The sequence below is a fragment of the Rhagoletis pomonella genome, unplaced genomic scaffold (assembly GCF_013731165.1).
Source record: "Rhagoletis pomonella isolate Grant_MI unplaced genomic scaffold, Rhpom_1.0 Rhpom_scaffold_00008, whole genome shotgun sequence".
Taxonomy (NCBI): Eukaryota; Metazoa; Arthropoda; class Insecta; order Diptera; family Tephritidae; genus Rhagoletis; species Rhagoletis pomonella.
Window position 1 is genome coordinate 21,648,576 of NW_023458562.1, and position 20,301 is coordinate 21,668,876.

The window sequence follows — 20,301 nt, forward strand, 5'->3', positions numbered from 1 at the left end:
GAGTGTACTTCTGCCATAAAAAAGCAGAACATGAATTTTAAGCGAAGCTCGGACATAATTTTAAAACTATTTAGGGGCTTCCCTTATACTGGAAACTTCGAAAACTTTTATTGCATTCGGATGAAATGAAAAAAAACCGGTTTGTTGGAATAAAAAATCCGGTTTATTCGATTCAAAATTTCAAAAAAAAACGCCTATAGATTTCCAAAAAACCGGCGAAAACGAGTTAGGAAAAATCGAGTCAATCAAACCAGTCGGTATACAAAAAAAAAAAAAAAAAACTGATGAAAAGACACATATCTTTGCAAATGATGAAATCTACAAAAATGTATGTTTTTGAACTATTTCGGTACATTATTAAACCTACCTTTCACCTTCCCGAATATTTGCTGAAAAAGATACCCTTATTTTACAATGTGCCTTTCCCCAGAACTAACATACACTTGGCCTGTTGTTTGTTGCAGCGAGTAGTAAAGTTGTTACCTGTTCATCACTAATGGCTCAGGAAAACGCGATCACCGCTCATTGTGCTTTGCCAAATTACAGTCATAAAAAAATGAAGTTAAAAACCTTCAAAGTGATTGTTAACTATTTGATCATCGCAAGGTTCACTTTTTCTACAATAACCAATTTGAACAATCTTTTTTCTTCACAAATCGAAGTAGCTTTAAATGAATAATGACAACAGGTTCTTACCTCTGGCTGTTCCATAGCATTGCCGTCAAGATCGACAGCCCGTGACAATGACTCGTCGACTAATAATTGCTTCGGCTGGTAAGATGTTCTTTCTACTATGCCCAGAAATCTATTAACACGAAGGCGCAAATTTTCCGCATGCAGCATAAAATGAACGCGATGCAAAATGCTGGGCAGCAGCAATGCTTTCATCCACATATCACCCGGGTACATAAAGTTATGGCAAAGTTCAGGTATAAGACGGATTGCGCAATTATTCTTATGCCCCTTCGTTGCCTTTCCAACAGCGTTAATAAAAAAATTTCGACGCGAAGTTAGTGCACGAACTTCTAGCAAAAATTGATTCGGTTGCACCACATAATCCACTTCATTTTTGTACTTGCAGTCGATAAAATCGACGTAACTTGAATATTGATTATTGTCGAAAGGACTTAGCGGTGTGAGATCAGTAAGTACTTTGGTTACGACAAAACGTTGATTGTCTCTGCCTGAGTACCATTTATTAATCACTTTGCCGACATAATCCTCCGGCTTGTAGACCTTCTTTTTCCTTTCAATGACACTGTAGCTGCGCTGTGGCAATAGACGTTGGAAGTTTTGTACCAATTCCCAATCAATTTTTCCCGCATTAATCGGTACGATGAGGTATGAATTCTCGTGGTTACGCTGATCTAATACGAAGAAAGTTTTCCAACACTCGAGCAAATCTCGGAAGATCATCAAATGGAATTTACATAGTTGTTGTAATTGCTGTTGACTTGATATAGTCAATGTAATTGGTTGTGGCGCCACTTTCACTGACAATTTACCCTGATTCATGAAAAGCGGCATTTCTGCGAGCGGCGGTATGCGTTTACGCGATAAAATAGCATAGTTACGATTGGTCTGCAATAGCTCGGCGATGTGTTCAGTGTAGTCATCTTTCTCAAAGTGGGGTATTGCATGAATCTCATAGGCATAGCAGACTTCATTGAGTTGAGGGATTGCATTTTGCAGTTCCTCCGGATATTTTCGATTATACAAACGGCGTTGTTGCTTGCCAGCAGTTTTTGAAGTGACTATAGATAAATGAAAAATTATAAGAGATTCAGCTCATTCTGGAAAATATTTATAATAATGTTAAGGGTCTTTCAAAGATGCTTGCCATTTAAAGGATTTTCACTTTTTGCTACCTATCAATTAAAATATATATATATTTATATATTAAAGTCCAGCGCAAGTGTATTTGCCGCATTTCATTCAATAAGTACTCCTTGCATTGTACTATACTCTCAACACATTGTTACTCTTTTTCTGCATACATACACTACTTGGCGTTGAAATAGTAAATACTTCACGTACTTGATATTACTCCACCAAAGTAGGTACTCTACTTTCTCTCATCGCGTACGAGAGATATTTGCTGCTGCCAAAAGGGAGTAGCAAATCTACTCTCTGTATACTTGTAGTTGCTGTAAGTACTTGCGTATTAAATTTCAATTCTGGTTGTTAGCCTACTAGTTGATATCGTTTGCGGCGGCATTAACCAAAAAATAAGTTGTCAAAACAACAACTTAAGCAATGCTGCTATACGAAATAAAATTATTAGTGGCAAATCAAAATTTTGAAAAGTGCCGATTTTCACATTCGATAGTTTGACATGGTAGCGACGAGATGTACGAGCATTTTTTTCTTAAGAGCTGCATACTGATTTAAGTAATTTTTTATAGAAGCAAATTTATTTTCCATTCATTGTGCGTAATTTTATATGAATTTTTAGTTTTCTTGAGAGCCTTTACAAATAAAAAAAATTTCGAAATATGTACATATGTACATACATACGCAGCCATATAACTTGATTTCAAGAGAAACGAATTTTCATTGGGCAGGTTCAGAAGGCGCAACAGCTCAGTAACTGGTACGATTGCACCTTCTGAACGCGTTGTTGCGTACTTCTGATCAACTGAATAGTTGCGTGTTAGATGATCGTAATATTTTTCTGATCATTTGAGACCACATGTTGGTGTGTACCTTTGAGAGTTGGATTTGACAGCTAATGTATGAAGTCGTTCAGAAGACGCATAACGATCACTGATTTTTTTTTAGCAACGGTTGCGCTCAACTGCTGCGCCTTCTGAAACTACCCATTGATAGGTTTTTTTTTTATTTGATAACACTGTGCGACACCTCAAATCGGTATTGAGTAAAATCAAATGCAAGAGATAGTTTTTGAATTTCATTGATTTTTTTTAATAAATACTAAAACTAGAGGTGTATGAATGGCGAAAGAAAGACTTTATCCGAATTTTTTAAATCGAAACTACATTTTTACATATGTACATGCATACATACATATATTTAATATGAAATTGAAATTTTCACATCAATTTGCGCTATCTTCAAACCCATGGTTTCAATTGTACGCATAACGTCAGGGTTTTCCCACCAACTTGGTTTTGCTGCAGTGAAGCGACAGAGCAAGTGACGAGAAAAATATATGCGGACACTTATATATGTATCTATGCACATACGTTTCTATGCACATACATACATATGAACTTAGGTATGTATATCAGCATTTTAGTTGAAAGTACGTTTTGCTCGTCGCTCTCTTCATCGCTCCACTACATTCCTGTCCTAAGTTTTATTCAGATACCACAAATGTATGTTTTCTTCGAAAATACTCAAGTACTACCAGTAGAGTACTCTACTGTCAAATACCTTTTACTCGCAGTAGTTGCGGAAGGCAAAGTAAATACTCTACGCGTCTTGCTATTGATCAGTAGTTTACGTACGCTTGAGTAAACGAGTAAGAGAACGATGAGAGTAAAGGAGGGAAAGTATTTGCGCGGCGATCGGATGTCTTGTTAGGCCGTTTAAATGGAATTGCGCAGGAGTTTAATATATATCGTTTTTGGGTTTTACCAACCAATGTCTCAATCGGCTTGTGTAAATCATTGCCGCCAAGATCAAGGAGCAGAAAACATGCTGTTTCGACGAGGTCGTAACAAAGATATAGGGGATGTTAGCTGAGTGGGTTAAAAAAAGTTGGCAAGTGAAGATATATTTGGTGTCGTGCGGACACCCGGGTCGGTGTCGAGTCCTTAATTGGGCGCAAGTTTCACGGATCTCCCGCGGCAGCTGAAGCTCTTCGACTGCTATTGGTGGTGTTTGGGCTCTAATGATGGCAGCGATGGGGCGAGAGTCTCTGAAGGTTGTTATGGACTCTTTGTGAATGCCGTTTACGGCTCCAGAAGTTAAACAATAACGGGGTGGGAGACTAACCTGTGGTCCCCTTGGTTAATCCTTCTTAACTTGGATGTTTGATTACAAAAAGTTACTGACAACTGTCAATCACTCATTTAATCCGCCGTACATCGTTTAAGTCCCTGCAGGAGAAGGATGTATTAATGCCTTCTAGAAGCGTAAAGAAACTTTTCACTCGAGAGGAGCGCACCCATGTCAGTATGATATCCTGCCTAGCATCGCCTGACCGTATAGCCTTGCCCTAACATTCTAGGGTGATACCCCCGCGATCGATGTCCTCTTCGATTAGACGATACTGCACAAAATTCTATAGGATGAACGCTAGGCCTCTGGATTTATCTCGCTAGCAATCTTTACCGAACGCGTTATAGGCAGCGCAACACAACAGTGCCAAGAAAAACCCCCCGAGTCATTCCGGTGCGTAGAACCGGCTGTAGTTCCGCCTCGTACAGATAATATTTCGAATAGCATAGATTTGTATCAAGTAATGAAAATGCCATCGACTAGCATTTTCAACGCCACAAAAATAAAATAAAATAAAATACAAAGCCACTAATTGGAAAACCTTACCGTCATCATTAAATTTTTTCCAATGTTCGAAAAGATCTTCGGACACTTTTGCCACACATTCTCGCTTCGTCACGGGCAACAAACGATCATTTAGCTCTCCTTGTTCGTAAAGCAGTTTACACACTTTAAAGGCAGCAGAAATTTTTGCCTGTTTAGAAGTCGGGTAAATGTCGCTCTGCAATTATAGTTAAAACGAAAATAATTTATGTACTACTTTAACACACTTCTTTTGCTAAAAAAAAGCAAATTTTCGTAGAATAGCTTAAAATTTACTCACCGTTATTGTATCTTTCACTGAAGATTGCAGCGGCATCCGTAACTCCACAAATATTCCTGATTCCGTTGTTTTTTTAGTAAACCAAGGCATGGCGGCACCAAACGCATCAGTAGGCAACAGTTGACAATAGCGATGTAACAATGCTAATGCACCCGACGCCAATAGGCAGGCACCGCTCGGCAGCAAAAAAGGTGGAATGAGATCCACAAATTGTTCGGCTATGGCTTCTTCTTTAGGATCATCTCGATCCAAAATTCGTCCAATCAGGAATTCCTGTATCATTTGATGTGCGGCTTTATAGTTTTGAATTTGCGTAATAATTTTTGCTTTATTAATATCTGGCGCAAATATAGCATACAGCGATTCATTACTACGGGCGCGCCCCTTCGTTTGCACATAAGAATTGAAGGTTTTTAATGGATCATAGGCGAATACATAATTGCATGCCTGAATATCAATACCTTCCTCGAGGACATTCGAACAAACAAGTAAATTGCATTCGCCTGTGCGAAAACCTTCGATGACCTGCAGATAAAGAGAAATAAATTTTGAATTATTATTTAGCCGATTCCAAGGCGCAGTTTGAAATGCATGTATTAGGGTGTTCGATTATTCGACATTTTTTCGAACCCAGTTTTATAATTATTTGAAAAATTATACTTTGAAAAAAAACCGGTTCCTAATTTTTAAATTAAGAAAAAAACTAGTTCTTTTTATTATTTATATAGCACTGTTGGTCAGAAATGGTAACCAAAATTATAATAATATTATAAATAGTGGGTTTTTTTTTTTTATTGAGAGAACAACCAACCAAAACAAAAAAAGTTCAAAGTATTTCGGATTAGAAGTAAAACAAATAAAAGCGAGTGAAAATTCACGTTGCATTTTTTTAAATTTTTTTACGGATTTTGAAAACATCCAAAAGCCGAAGAACTTAAGGAGTGCTCGAACACTATCTGTGCCATTGTCCCGCCCTGGCCAACATGCGCAACCAATTCTTCAACAAGTCTTTTCTAGATTGTTTAGCCGATTTGAACTCGGCGAACGTTCTCGACTTTTTGTGCTATATAAAACGCACGCGGTGGTTCAATTACTAGGGGAGGGAAACAAATGGCTTCGGCCAGTGGTATCACAACGGGCATATCCAGCCCACGGCGGCCACTCTAACCTAACCCTAACCTAAGGAGTGCTGAACCGACTCGGATTATAGAAATATTTGGATTATAGGAGTGTTTCAGTATTTCGCTAGCTTAGAGTGAAATGTTGCTAAGTCCACTTTTTATGAACAATTAGTTTTTGATGCAGGAAGCAAGGAAAATGGAAAATGCACCGTTTCTGAAAGGATCTAACTACTTGTTTTATTTCTACCTGTTTTATTCCGTGATGTGCAAAATTGCCAAGTCCAAAATAATCACAGAAAATTTTATAAGTCCAAAAAAATATGAATTTTTTTTACGCTATCGAATTCGATTTGTATTGTATATTGTGTAACAACATTATTTTTGAATATTTGTGTACATATGTATGTATGTATATTAGGCTGCGTCTATTTTGTATGGGGGAAAATAAAAGGCATTTGACCGTATTGTAATAGTAATATTATGATGTCTTAGGTCTAAGCCAATTGTTATTGGCCAAGAAAGATTAATTTAAAATTTATCTTTAGCCCGCGCAATTGAATCAAAGTGTATGAATTTTGAAAATGAAATTTTGGCTTGTAATATCTATGGAATGCGTTCATTGTTATAAACAGGACGATATATCAAATTAAGGGCTATTAAATTTAGTACCTCACGTTCATTTATCATTTTTCAATAAGTCTACAAATTTTTAAGATATTAAAATAAAAAATAAGAAAACTATAATTTTCCCTTATGAATTTTCAATTCTTCATTACTTCAGCAACCAAGTGAAAAATACAAAAAAGTGAGACGAGATTTATTTCAAACGTTTTAATGCTTTCGGATGTTTATATAATATTAAAATTACCATGGACTTGGTCACGCCGATTTGGTCAGTTTTCAAGATGGTGGTGAATGAAGTCAAACATGTATTGTCAAAGATTAGGAATCGTTTGATAAGTCAATAGTAGTTGCAAGCATAAATATAAGTATTTGCATACATTAACATAATGCAATTAGGGCGAAAAACGCCCATTTTAAGTCCATTTTTCGTGGTTTCCAAATTTGCCGTTATATGAAAGTAGGGGACGTGCAACAAGTGTTTACATAAATATTTTAGTTAATTCCATTATGAGAAAAAGTAACTGCAGATAGGTAAATGAAATAGTCTTTAATATATCCTGGAAAATCCTTTTGAGGACTCTCCAATTGGACGATATTGCTTTGCATTCACCTTGAAGGAATACTTTTCTGTAATCCGGTTCTTTCATTTAAAGGTTCTTTATAAAATTGAAGAGAATTTTTTTTAGAAAAAAAACTTGAGATCCACTTAAGTTTTTCGATATAACTGTTACTCGACCGGCACGTAATAATTACCAAATTGATAATAATAATAACGATAATATAAGTATGTAAAGCTGCTTATCAAAACCTAGACCATACGATGTTCTTTATTTGGATCACACCTTTTTTAATACATTTAATAACGTACAGTTTTGTAAAAATATTCGTCCTGGACGTGGTAGAGGCGACGCCAAAGTAACAGATGTTCGTGGTATCAGATACACACCAACCGGTGAAATATTTTTTAAACTTAGGTTTTCAGATCCATGGAAAACTCTTCCTCTAAGATTAGACAAAAGTATAGTCCCGTTACAGTGGTCCAATTTGCACCAACTTCACCAAGGCAGACGCCGAATTACAGCAAGAAAGTACGAAGATTTGCAGTATTTAAAAGCAACTTTGCCTAAAGCCCATCACAATTTTTACGATAGTTTGCCACATGAATGATTTTTTGGTGTGTAGTTTAGTTTCAGCGAACAATACTATTAATTTAATCTACCAATAATTGTTTGTTCATTATTATTTTGATGTATAAGTTGTTGTTTATAATAAACAAGTTCGCAACTACGTTTCAAATTAGAAATATGAAAAAAAAAAATCGCAATCTTCTTTCACAGAAAATTTATTTAGTCTGAACCGAAAATCCCATTAATGGGATCGTAAAAGAACGGCCGCTGTGGTGTAGTGGTAAGCAGTGCGCGCTACCACTGCGCAGGGCCTGGGTTCAAGCCATGGTCAAAGCAACATTACAAACAAATTTAGAAGAGAAGGTTTATCCTTAACAGCGGTCGCCCCTCGACAAGCAATGGCAAACCTCCGAGTGTATTTCTGCCATGAAAAACAGCGTAAAACGGTAAGTCCCTTCCCTTTGTGTGACAACATCAAGGCGCACGCCACAAATCGGAGGAGAAGCTCGGCCAAGCGCCAATCTATTACACAAGGGGGAAAAAATGGGAAACAATTTCGTTGCATCAAATGTTAATGCTGTTTTGGATAGACTTGTTTATGCTGATTACGAATCCGTAAGTATAAAGTCTCCATCAGCTCTAGATTTGGAAAAAAAAACGAGGTCAAAGTGTCAAAAAATCGCGTTTTTTGCAATATTTTAGAAGCCATAGCAGCCAAGAGAAACTAAAGGTGATATTAGGCTTAAATTAAAGCTAGAAGTCTCGACTACTATCCCTGAAAATACCATCCCTGCACCTTGAATTGATGGTCACCTATAGTAATCAGCATAAAAAAGTCTATCTAACAGCTTTAACATTTGATGCAACAAAATCACTGTTCCCTTGTATTATTATTATTATTAAAAGAACCTAAACCATTTGTTCTAAAAAATTGTTTCTTAAAATGTACCTACGAGATGGATTTTTCGTATTGTACATATTGGAAAAATTCATGGAAAATTTGCTAAGTCCAACAAAAAAATTTTAAGAAAAAAGTAGAAAATTTGCTAAGTCACAAAATTATCTACAAAATTTGTAAAAAAGCAGACTTCTTTATTATTTTTTTTTAGTGAAGGGTAAATGAAAAACGCGAAACATTGCATTCAAAGTTTTGCAAAATACTTAAAGAAAATTACTTAGGAACGTTTTTGGTGTCTCCTGTACAATTGAAAAAATGGACTTAGCAACTTTGCACTCTAAGCTAGCGATATACGTTTTAATAAAACAAGTCAAAAAATGTATTTAACTTATTAAAATGTCTAGATATTTTTGGTTGTTTATTCTACGTTCTCTTACTGGTATAAGATTCTATTACTCGTTATATGCACTTAAGAATTATGAACTCTGTAGAGGCTATAGAATAGAAATTCAATGAATTCGGATAACTAAATCGCCAATGCTCGAAAATGACAATCCGGATTACCGGCTGTTTGGCTGTATTTCTAATTGTTCTTAAAATCATTTTCTAAACGGAATTTTCAAATCAGTTACAATTTTTATTGAAAAAAGTTATGGTGCATTTACATGGTATGGTATCAAGGTGTATTAAACAAGGTGTGATTGACAACTCAGTGCGGCTCTCTTTTAAGGTACTATAATGTCAAAAAGTATAAACAAACGAATTAACCCTTAGTGATGCATGTATCTTGTCAGCACTGATACCCGAGGCTTTTATTTTGATTATAGTTTTGTTTTACTTACATTACCTGGAATATATATATTTTGTCAATAAAATAAAACAAATTGTTTATAAAATCGTTTTAGCAATTTTCTTGTTTTTAATTGCCCAAGTTTTATGCGAAATAGTTTGGGTACAAACGCGCTCGTTTGAAAGTGCTTGATTCGGACGAACAAGTGAAATCACTTTCCTTGAAGTGGTTTTCACAAACGCGAGATGAATCACGTAGTACAACACCACATCGCTGCCGTCTTAACTCGCAACTAGGTGGTTTAAAACATCGCACTATTTTCGTGTCCCGACTTCTATTGCATACAGCGCACCGTTCAAAAGTTTTACTCCGTTTCATCTTGGTTTCCTTACATTAAATACTTAAGCAAAGTCGAACGTATTTACTTATTACCAAACTTTAAATGTACTTACTTGCTCTCCTCGGCGGTGTATCTCTTAACAATTTCACGTTTATTAAGAAAATTTGTTGCTTGGAAAATTTTTATGTAAATTTTTTAAACAAATTCAAATTTGAAAAAAAAAATATTTTCAAATGGGTTAACAATTCATTTCAATTTGACATTATAGCCTGCTTCTTATGAGAGCAATGTCAAAATCAATCACACTTTGTTGAATACATTTTGGTATGAATCTGTTCATAAGCCGTATGAATTTTCCTATAAAAGAAGCACTCTATGAAGAAACGAATGAAACCGATATATATTTAACAATTTTGTTTTATATACTTGGCAAGTACTTTTTTGGTAAACAACAAATAAAAAAAATTTATTTTTTTGTTAAATGTGCTTTACTTACTGCCAATAAAGCCTTGTGGATTGCTATTTTTCCATATTTGTAATGCTTCTATTTAAACATCTTTGTGGAAACCCCGTTTTTTGTTCAGAATTGCTTATTTACGAAACGTTTGGCATAAGTTGAAATCATAGGGATGCCGTCTTCTTCCATTCCTCAATGGATTTTATACTTAAAAAGGCACCTACAGTTTTACGCCGACTCCGAACGGCAATTGTATTTTAATGAGAAGTAGTTTCCATGACAGAATACACTCGGAGGTTTACTATTACCAACAGAGGGGCAACCACTATTAGAAAAAACTGGGCTTGAACTCAGGCTCTGCGTAATACTCTACAGCAGCCGCCACTACTTTTACATATATTGCTGGTATATTCAAAATACTATCCCGAACTTCGGAGTGTATATATGTAATATAAAAAAGAATGAGGGGTACTATAAGAAAATGTACCCAAAATTCTGGAGCAAATGAAAAAATGCTCATTGAAAATAGTTCACATGTCGCAAACATTTTCGTGGGATGTTTTTCTTTGATTTCTAATTGAAAATACATTACGATCATATTGTACCGAAATAAGTGTGGTATCCCTGCATTTTGTAAAAGCCAGAAAGAAGCTATATGAAAGAAGTAAACTGTATGAAAAAGTTAAAGGGAGAACAGTCTTCTCGCTGCCACGCATAAAATCGGCTCCTTTACTTGAGCAGAATGTTGCACGCTCTACAGTTTCTAGTTATAAAAAACCAAAAATTCTTCATACTAAATATTCGTTGGGATCAGCTTCGTTAGCGTAAATTTCTGGAACAAGTCTAGAATAGCGACCGTTTAGCTATAAAATAACCAAAAGTGCCGATTGATATAACTTTTTACGCTGATTTCAACGATATCAAATTTATTTGGCGCAGGTAATAAACAAAGAAGATATAAGAGGTTTATTTGCTTTGTTTACTTATATTTTTTATTATCATTTAATTCTTAAAACCCAAACGTAGATCATGATAAAATATGTATATCGAATTAAAGATAATAGCTTGTACCTTCTAAATAATATAAATTTCTTTACCATTAATCATGCATTTTTTTCAAAAAAGGTTATTTCATGAAAAAATAACATATGTTCGTTTTTTAGTGGTTTTGGTTTAAATATATTAAAAGAATTTCAATTATGTATATCAGCTGAAAGACAAATTGATTATCTTTATGGTGACGTTATTAGTTTTTTAATCGGTTATGTGGTTCATAAGATAGATATGTTAAAAACAAATTAAGGAATTTAATTGTAATCTTCTAAAACGTCTTAAATTTTACTTGCGCTAAATAATTTTGACATGGTTAAAATGAGCGTAAAAAGTTCTATTGATGTGCATTTTTTGTTTTTGCATAGTTGAACAGTCGGTATTCTAGATTTGTTCCAGGAAATGACGAATAACTTAAATTAAAACTCTATTATTTTACGTATTGCTTAGTATTTCCATTAAAACACCAAATATATTGCAAACTCACATATAATTAATAATACAGATTTTACTTCTAATTGTATACTTTGCGCACTTTCTTAGTACCTTTCTACTACCGTTTTCGCAAAAGGCGATCACATCCTTCCCCTTTCTCCTACTTCCAAAATACAAATCTAGATAAAGGAGTGTCAAATTTTAGCTGTCACAAAATACATAACCTATAATTTTGACTTACATGTATGTATATTTGGCAAGTCTTTGTGTAAACAACAAAAAATACACATTTTCATTTCTTTGCCAGCTTGGAAAATATAGGCTTATTTTACTTAAATGTGATATAAAGCTCATTAAAATATTCTGTAATGTCTTGTTTTTAAGTTCGTTATCATAGTGCTTTGTATTTTTATTGTCCACTATACGTAAGTCGCTCCTATTCAAGAAGTTCTAGTACAAAGAATTTCTTTGGTTTGAATTTGTTTGTTTATTGTTTTTAATTTTTAAAATTCATACTTTTGACATGTATGTGAATGGCGGAGTTGCCGCTTTCCTCCTTTTCGGTGGGTTTTTATATTGAAATCGCATCAAAATGGGAAAAACATCCTTGGTATCTGTGCATCTGTTAAACTTTTTATGGGACGATGTATGAAAATCCAACTTGCTATAATTTCATATGCTTAACAGTATCACAACAGTACGCTTACAGTATCTCCCCATAATTTTTCATATGAAAAAATGTATTATATGCATCCCACTCGATATCATTGAATTTCTCATTGGAACATGTAGTCCCTCTATTTTAGCGTATTAACAGTTCATCATGTAAATGCTATGATTCATACTGTTCTCAATAACTGATAACGTTTGTTTTTTCTCAAAGAAAGTTGTGCCCGTTTATAGGAGAACTCACCATTGCTTTGTTTTGCCCTTAACGCTGAGAAAATGTGCTACTCATCAATCACAAGTTCATATATAGAACTTAATAAAACTGATTTATTCTCTTGAACTGTAAGTCTTTAATTTATTTCTGGTACGGAAAATAATTTTATTCTTACAAGCTTAATTAAAAATCAACAGTGCAACTCTTGCCCACGTTTACTTGAGGGCAGAAAAGGCAGCACTTTTGCCGGATCAGAGCGCAACCGGATAAGAAAAGAACACGACGTCCTATGAAAGGGCTGAGAAAAGAACATGAAAATTTGTGCAATAAGTGCAGCCTTTTTTCGAGAAAATAAAACGCTATGAGAATGCAAATATGTAATACCAAATAAAATTAGGCATAAGCTCTTAAACTGGAAACAGCCTAATAGATTAAAATATAATACCCGTTTACTAGTTCCGTTATCAGTAAAACGTATTGGCATATAAATTAACTGGGTAAATAAACCGGTTTATTCGATAGCAAAAAACCAATCTATTCGATATTCGAAAAATCAAGATTTGAAAAAAAAACCGTCTGAAAATATCCGACGGTTTGAAAAATCTTGTTAATCGCCCTAGTATGTATAGGTATCAGTTCAAGATATTTATTATTTTCAAGTCGCGTGGGTCGAATCGTCGCACTTTCCTCGTTGCTCATTCTCGTACAAACGTTGACTGATTCGAAAATGCTGAGCGCTTGTCTAGAGTTGCCATGTGTTAACACGCGGTAGTAGGCGTGAATGGAGGGGTTGCCCTTTTTGTGGATTGGGCAAAGCACACTTAAATTCTAGTCGTCGGCCATGCGTTGATCTGACCATATTCTGCATAAGAGTTGATGCATGCACCTTATCAGCTCCTCGCCACCGTACTTGAATAGCTCGGCTGACAGGCTGCCAGCTCCAGCATCTTTGTTGTTTTTCAGTGGCGTAATTGCTATTCGTACCTTTTCATAGTCAGGCGGTGGAACATCGCCTCTTGAATCGCAGCTGTCAACATTCCATTTCAACACATGAAAACATCTAACTCTTCGAGTTTGAGTATTTTATTTTACCTAGAAAGGCTAGCATGGATAAATTGGGATATCCGCCTGGTGCTTGTTGCGCTTGCCGCTGTTACAGCCCTAAAGTGGTACCAACCAAGAGGAAAAATGTTTTAAATGATGTCTACAGACATATCCCGAGGGATTGGTTCAGTGCGATATAGTCGCTGCATACCCAGCAGTTACAGTTGCACGGCTATACTCAATCCCGACTATTACGTCCTCGTTCGCCCACTCTGAGCAACGTGGGCAGCCCATGGACCCACGTGAGCCTTGGGTCACGGCAGAAAGAGCAGGAGCTTCGGTGGGGCAACTCCGACTTTTTTGGTTTAAGGGCTCACTGAAGTCCGCAGCGTCTGTTCACCAGTATGTGCGGCTGCCAGCGGGTGTTTTTTTATGTTCCGTCTGTTGGTAATTGAACCCGGACCCTCTTTTCAGCACAACCAATTGTATCAAGCTTCTCTGCCACACTCAGCTGCAGCCATACATGTAAATGTGTTTTCAAATGTTAAGTTTGAATCAACATCACAGCGCACGACTAGTGCATTTGTACAGATAAACATGTACTATGTATGTATGTGTGTATGTGTTGTCACCGCCGTACATGCTTTGTATACATATACTTTCTTAATTACATATGAAAAAGCATCGAAGACGTGAAAAACGCCATTCGTCCAGTGAAAAATGCTTAACTTTAATACGGGCGTATTTGAATTGAATATTTCCATTATACGTAGTGTATGTATAACGGAAATATTCAATTTTTCACTTGATTTAATACGTACATTTTTAAACGGCAATCAAATAAAAAATTTTCATTTTTACAACGCGCTTTTTTTCTCAGTGTACTGCCATCCGAAAAATAACACAGGTTTACAAAAAAAAAAAACATGTATGCATACTAAACCAAACCTATATATCCCTATATTATTCGACATGCTGAATGCGAATCCGAGGTCCTTTAGCCTCCATCACGTCCGGTTCGTGGTCAGTTGAAGGTCAAGTAGGGAAAAATACATTGAATAAACCTGAAAATTCAATAAAATTCATCGGAATTTGACCTAGTAGAAAATAATTTTTCCTAGACCCATAGAATTTGTGTCGATATGTTGTGATTTTAAAATTTTAGCAAGTCATTATAAACAATTTATGAGATTTAAAATGAAAAATGTGGGGCGAATATAATTGGCTTGAATCGGCCCGATTTTTTACAAATTGATTAAATCGATCACTTCAAACTGAAGCGACTATTTTTTGAACGTAATTACACGATTATTTTTTTATGCCCAACTTTCGTCATTAAAATTTTTGCCATTTAATGCCTAGTGGAAATCCAGCCTAATGCCGAATTTCCACTAGACTTTGAAATGACAAACATTGTATACCATTTAAAAAAAATGCCATGTGGAAATGAACTTAATGACTATTTTTTTTTAATGTAATGACACGATTATTTTTAATGTCCGACTTTGTCATTTGTCATTTAATGCATAGTGGAAATCCAGCATAAGTCACTTTTTAAATGCCTCAAATTTTTTGTCATTTCAATGTCTAGTGGAAATCCGGCATAAGGGACGGGTATTTTTTAATGCCCCACAATGTCATTAAACATTCTTAGCTCAACATTATTGCCAATTAAATGTAATGGAATTGTTAATGCATTGAGCCGAATTTCCACTAGACATTGCGATAACAAAAAATGTATCCCATTTAAAAAATGCCATGAGGAAACCGACATAATCGGGCATGTGCTGCAAATCGTAGGATTTGAAACCGGTGCGAGTTGCAAACTATTTTTGAATATTTGTAAGGAAAGTAATAAATATGTATTTCAAATGGATACGGCGAGAAACACATCATTTACGTCATATTCATCGATTCAGTGCCAAATTTTGCCTTTTTGTTAAGAAATCTCCAAAGTAGATTTCGCAAATCGCACGATTAGCAGCACGTGCCGAATGACAATTTTTATTAAAGTAAGGGCACGGGTATTTTTTAATGTCCAACCAGGGTTTCCACTTATGAAAATAAAAACTTACCATCTATTTTCAAAAAATCTATCAAATCTGGAAAATATCTACCAAATTTTTTTTAGTTATTTGAAGGTTTTTATAATATTTTTAAGGGAAATTTTTTTCATATTCTGTGTTTACAAATTTACCTCTGAAAAATGCAGAGCTGATTTAAAGGACAGTTTAAGAAATAAAGGACAAAAGGCGTCCTTTATTTTGAAAAAATTATAAAGGACAGGGGGTTAAAATTAAAAACATACGTTAGTCGATTCGACGATGCCTTTTTAAACCCCTGTATTTTAAAAACAGAAAGAAACTAAATGAATACATATTATTTATTAAACTTAAAAATTTTATATTGTGAACATAATAATAAAACAACTTTTTAGTTCATAAAAACTCAAAAATATTGTTTATTAAATATATTTCACATACGCTTCTATTTTATGTATTTTAAATATGCGTATGAATAAAGTACTGAATTGTCTGCTGGTCTTCACAAACGAGTTCAATTTGATGCAAAAATGAGCAAATAATATTCGTATTAATATAAAAAAAACAGCAAAACTTTAATTAGAAATTACTTTTGCACATGAGACACAAGTCTCAACTTCGTTTCGGCAAGCAGTTAATGCAAAAAACTCACACTCCGATAGTCCAAATAGAACAAACTCTCTCAACAACAGATCATAAAGGACTAACCGTATATAAAATTTGGACGCAATCATACCACTCAGTAAAAAAAAATTGGTAAAATGAAAGTAGTAGTCGTCGAATCGACGAACATTAGTACTCTAGGGTTAAATATTATAAATTGTTTATAATGACTTTTACTAAACTTTTAAAAATTATTTTCTACTTTTTAGTCCATTTATAGAAACGTGGTTTATCAAGAAATTTTTTTATATTCCTCTTTTTCACTACGGCAACTGGAGATGAAAAATATGATTTTTGCAGAAGATTGCTGGTAAAGTCACAGTTTTAACACAGTGATTTTCAATTTTTTGTCGATTTACGCATAACCTCCACCAACTGGGGTTGTGCACATCCTTCAAAGCCCTTTTTTCCAGGGTACGAAAATAAACTGTACAAAACAATTCCCATTTGCTCATCGATCATCATATCATTTGTGGTTTTGTACAGTTTTATACATAGTCAGAAACAAATTGTAAGATTCACTGTCATTTTCCCCAATGAGAAACGTTTGCTTTTCGTTTGTGACAATTGTTCCATAGGGTACGTTTTATATGTATGCAAACGTTTCAATTACGTGAAAAATATTTTCTTCTGTAAATTTTCACGTCCAATTCATTTCATTTCATTTATTAAACAAATTCATTAGAACAATAAGATCTTAAAGCTCTTTTATAGTACAACAGTAATTATAAAGCACCAACATAAAGCAACGAAAGAAAAACAATAAGTAAAAAAAAAATAAAAGATAAAAATTCAACTAATTCTAAGACTAAAAACTAACATTATTACTTAAGTAAAAACACAACGACACAAACGTAAACATGTGTACATAAATACATCACATATGATAATCCTAGCAGATAGCGAAACTCAGAGTACAAAAACTTATTGACGAAAGTATGAAAACAACACATTCCTAAAGTTGCCCTTGTTTAAGCTGGAGCGAGTAGCAGGTGGAATAGAATTCCATAAACGCGTGGCGTCGCTTACAGGCTAACCTAATATTCACGCACGCCGCCAATTTATTGTCAAAAATTTCTCATGCACATGCAACTTGTATGAGATCAACCGAAATTGAACGGCGTGCGTATGAAGCTAACTCAATATCCAATTTTTGTTCTGCGTGACATTTTGATTTGACGTTTCGCTCAATGAAATCAAATGCAAACGCATGCAAGTCAATTTCGGGTGACGCTAAAAAACAAATTCGACGGCATGCGTACCAAAACGCAAGCCGCGAATATTAGGTTAGCCTGTTATACGGGCAGATTTTGGAAAGGTTAGCTTATTATACAGATAGCTAGGTAGCTTATCCGACATTAATCGGAATAGAAAAAATACAATTCCTTGCTTTCAAGTACTCAGATATCTCACAGCCCAATAGGCGAGATCTCCAACTAGAAATGTGATCAAATTTAGCCAAACCAAATACATATCGTGTTACGTGATTGAAAACTACTTCAATTTTGTGGGCAGATTGAGAACTAAGCTTGCTCTCAATACATTCAGGATAACAGATTATTGTCAAAATCAGTTGTATTGCAAGTTTTCTCCCGATGTCGACCGGCGTAAAGGATGCACAGACATTTTTAAATTACGTAGAGTGATGAATACTTTTCTAATCACGAAATTTACGTGATCATCACAGGAAAGACTAGAGTTGATTACAAAACCAAGGTTCGTCACTTTAGACACAAATTTAAGACACTTATTATTAATATATAGGTTAGGTATGGCAGAAAAGGCAACGCGACGTTTAAAAATGGTTTAAGTCTAGAAAATGTGGTACCGACCCTTACACGCTGAGTCTTACCTTCAAGGTAGCTGCTCATCAATCGTACAGCAGACTCCCCAAAGCCAAAATTATTACTTAATTTGATGCAAAGTAGTCTATGGTTCACCGAGTCGAAGGCTTTAGAGAAGTCAAGCAAGCATAACAAAGTTAATTGGTTATTGTCATAAGGAATTCGTATATCGTCCAGAATTTTAATAACTGCAGTGGAGCAGCTATGCTTTGCCCTAAACCCAGACTGGAACGGGGAAAGTAAATTAAATTTGCTAATATGCAATTTAATTTGCTCTGTCATCAGCTTCTCAAAGACTTTAGACAGACAAGGAAGAACACTTATAGGACGAAAATCACAAGCACTACTCGCAGACTTATTTTTAGCAACCGGAATAACGTCGGCGACCTTCCACGCATCGGGGAAAGACGAGGTTGTAACACAGTGGTTGATAACATGAGTAAGAGTTGGTAAGATTTGTGGCATAATTAGCTTTACAAATTTTATTGGTATCCAATCTGCGCCAACCGCATATGACCGTATCTTATAAATGCCTCTTGCCACATCAAACTCTGATACCACATTGAATTCAAACGACTGACCGACATGCACCACAGGAGACGGAATTATGGGGCTGGAAGCAGGACCACAAGGCGATATAGAACGACTGACAAATACATCATTAAGCTCTTCAGGGTTAATAAAACAATCAGGACTGTCACTAACATGAACACGACGGTTTTTTAGATTACATCACAAAACATTACTCGGAAGGAGTGGGTTTAACATTTTACCAAAGAACTTGCGCTTTTCACACTTAATAAGAGCAGTTGTCTTATTTCGTACCGACTTATAGGCTTGCCAGTTGGTATCGGTTCGGTACTTCAATTAAAAAGAAATTTTTATTTTTTTTATTCATTGCAGCCATTCGTTTTGTATTTAGTTATTGCATATATCGAGCCTTAACCGCCAAAATAACGTAAGCGACATTTTTTCAAAATTTTCTTTTTGATGCAGAAATGCATCTAGATGCTCTAGGAATATTTCTGCATCAAAAAGAAAATTTTGAAAAAAATGTCGCTTACGTTATTTTGGCGGTTAGGGCTCGATATGTACATACATACATACATATATTTTTCTCCTCACGATTTTTTCATTTCGTTTGTTGTTTCGTCTGTAACTACTAAACTACTGTAGTGTACTATCGACAAAGTGAACTCAGCCGTTTTGTTTTCGTATTGTACCGAACTGTTGAAGTAATAAACGAAACGAAATAGTAACGTACAATATGGCTGCGTTTCTTTATACATTCCGGATAATCCCATTTCATAGCCGAAATAAACAGAATGCGTTTGAAATATACGTTGACATATCATTAGGAACGTTCTAAAGAATAAGTAAACAAAAAAGTTTATTCCAAACGTTCAGAATGAATAAAGAAATGCAGCCTATAGTTTATTTTCGTACACTGCTTTTTTCATGCTTAAAATGAAAAATAAATTTGTTAAAAAAAAAACAATTGAGCATAATTAACTAAGCAGGTACTGTACATACATTCTTCCGTAGGGTATGAATCATTTCTATCTAAATCTATGTACATAAATGTCATTACAAAAATCTTCAATCTCTTAACATTTTGTTTACATTTTTAGAGTAAACAAAAACGTGTTTATTTTTTCAATAAATGTTTCTTTGTTTATAGAACTTGGCTTAAGTTTTATAGTTCTTGGAATTGGTAATGATATTATCAACATATGTACATACGTTGGCATTCTTAGAAAATACAAATGTATGTATATACTATATTTATGTATGTAGGTTACATTTGTATAGCACACGATGAGTGCAAATGTGCGTATTTATGTAGGTACATTAGACTGCATCACCAAAAAAAAAGTTGCTGTTTTTCCGTCAGGATTACAAATTCTATTATATTTTAAGACGTCTGCCAAAATATTTCGGAAAAATATTAAGATTTAAGCGAGCTGGACCGATTTGAAAATACCTCCAAAAATGGAGTTTTTTATGGATAAAAATAGTTTCTTAAAGAACTTTTTGAAAAAAGTTCCCTCAGATGACAAAACTGAAACTGAAACTGAAAAAATCTGCATAAAAATATTTAAAAATCTTTTCAACGGAATCGTAAAAATGAGATTTTTGATGCTGTTTTTCTACTTTTTTAGAAGATTGATTTTCGAAAAACTTAAATAACTGG

At 34.7% G+C, this 20,301-nt stretch overlaps 1 protein-coding gene across 1 annotated transcript in view; it reads right to left on the reverse strand.

Moving 5' to 3' along the window:
* The window catches only part of LOC118744402 (endoribonuclease Dicer), a 51,060-nt gene that overhangs the window by 23,356 nt on the left and 7,403 nt on the right, over positions 1–20,301 (reverse strand). Inside the window, exons 6-8 of the mRNA XM_036477398.1 lie at positions 4,790–5,314; positions 4,513–4,687; positions 697–1,754 (exon numbers count right to left, since the gene is read on the reverse strand). Coding sequence (XP_036333291.1) covers positions 697–1,754; positions 4,513–4,687; positions 4,790–5,314 — 1,758 coding nt within the window. The remainder of the gene's footprint in view (positions 1–696; positions 1,755–4,512; positions 4,688–4,789; positions 5,315–20,301) is intronic.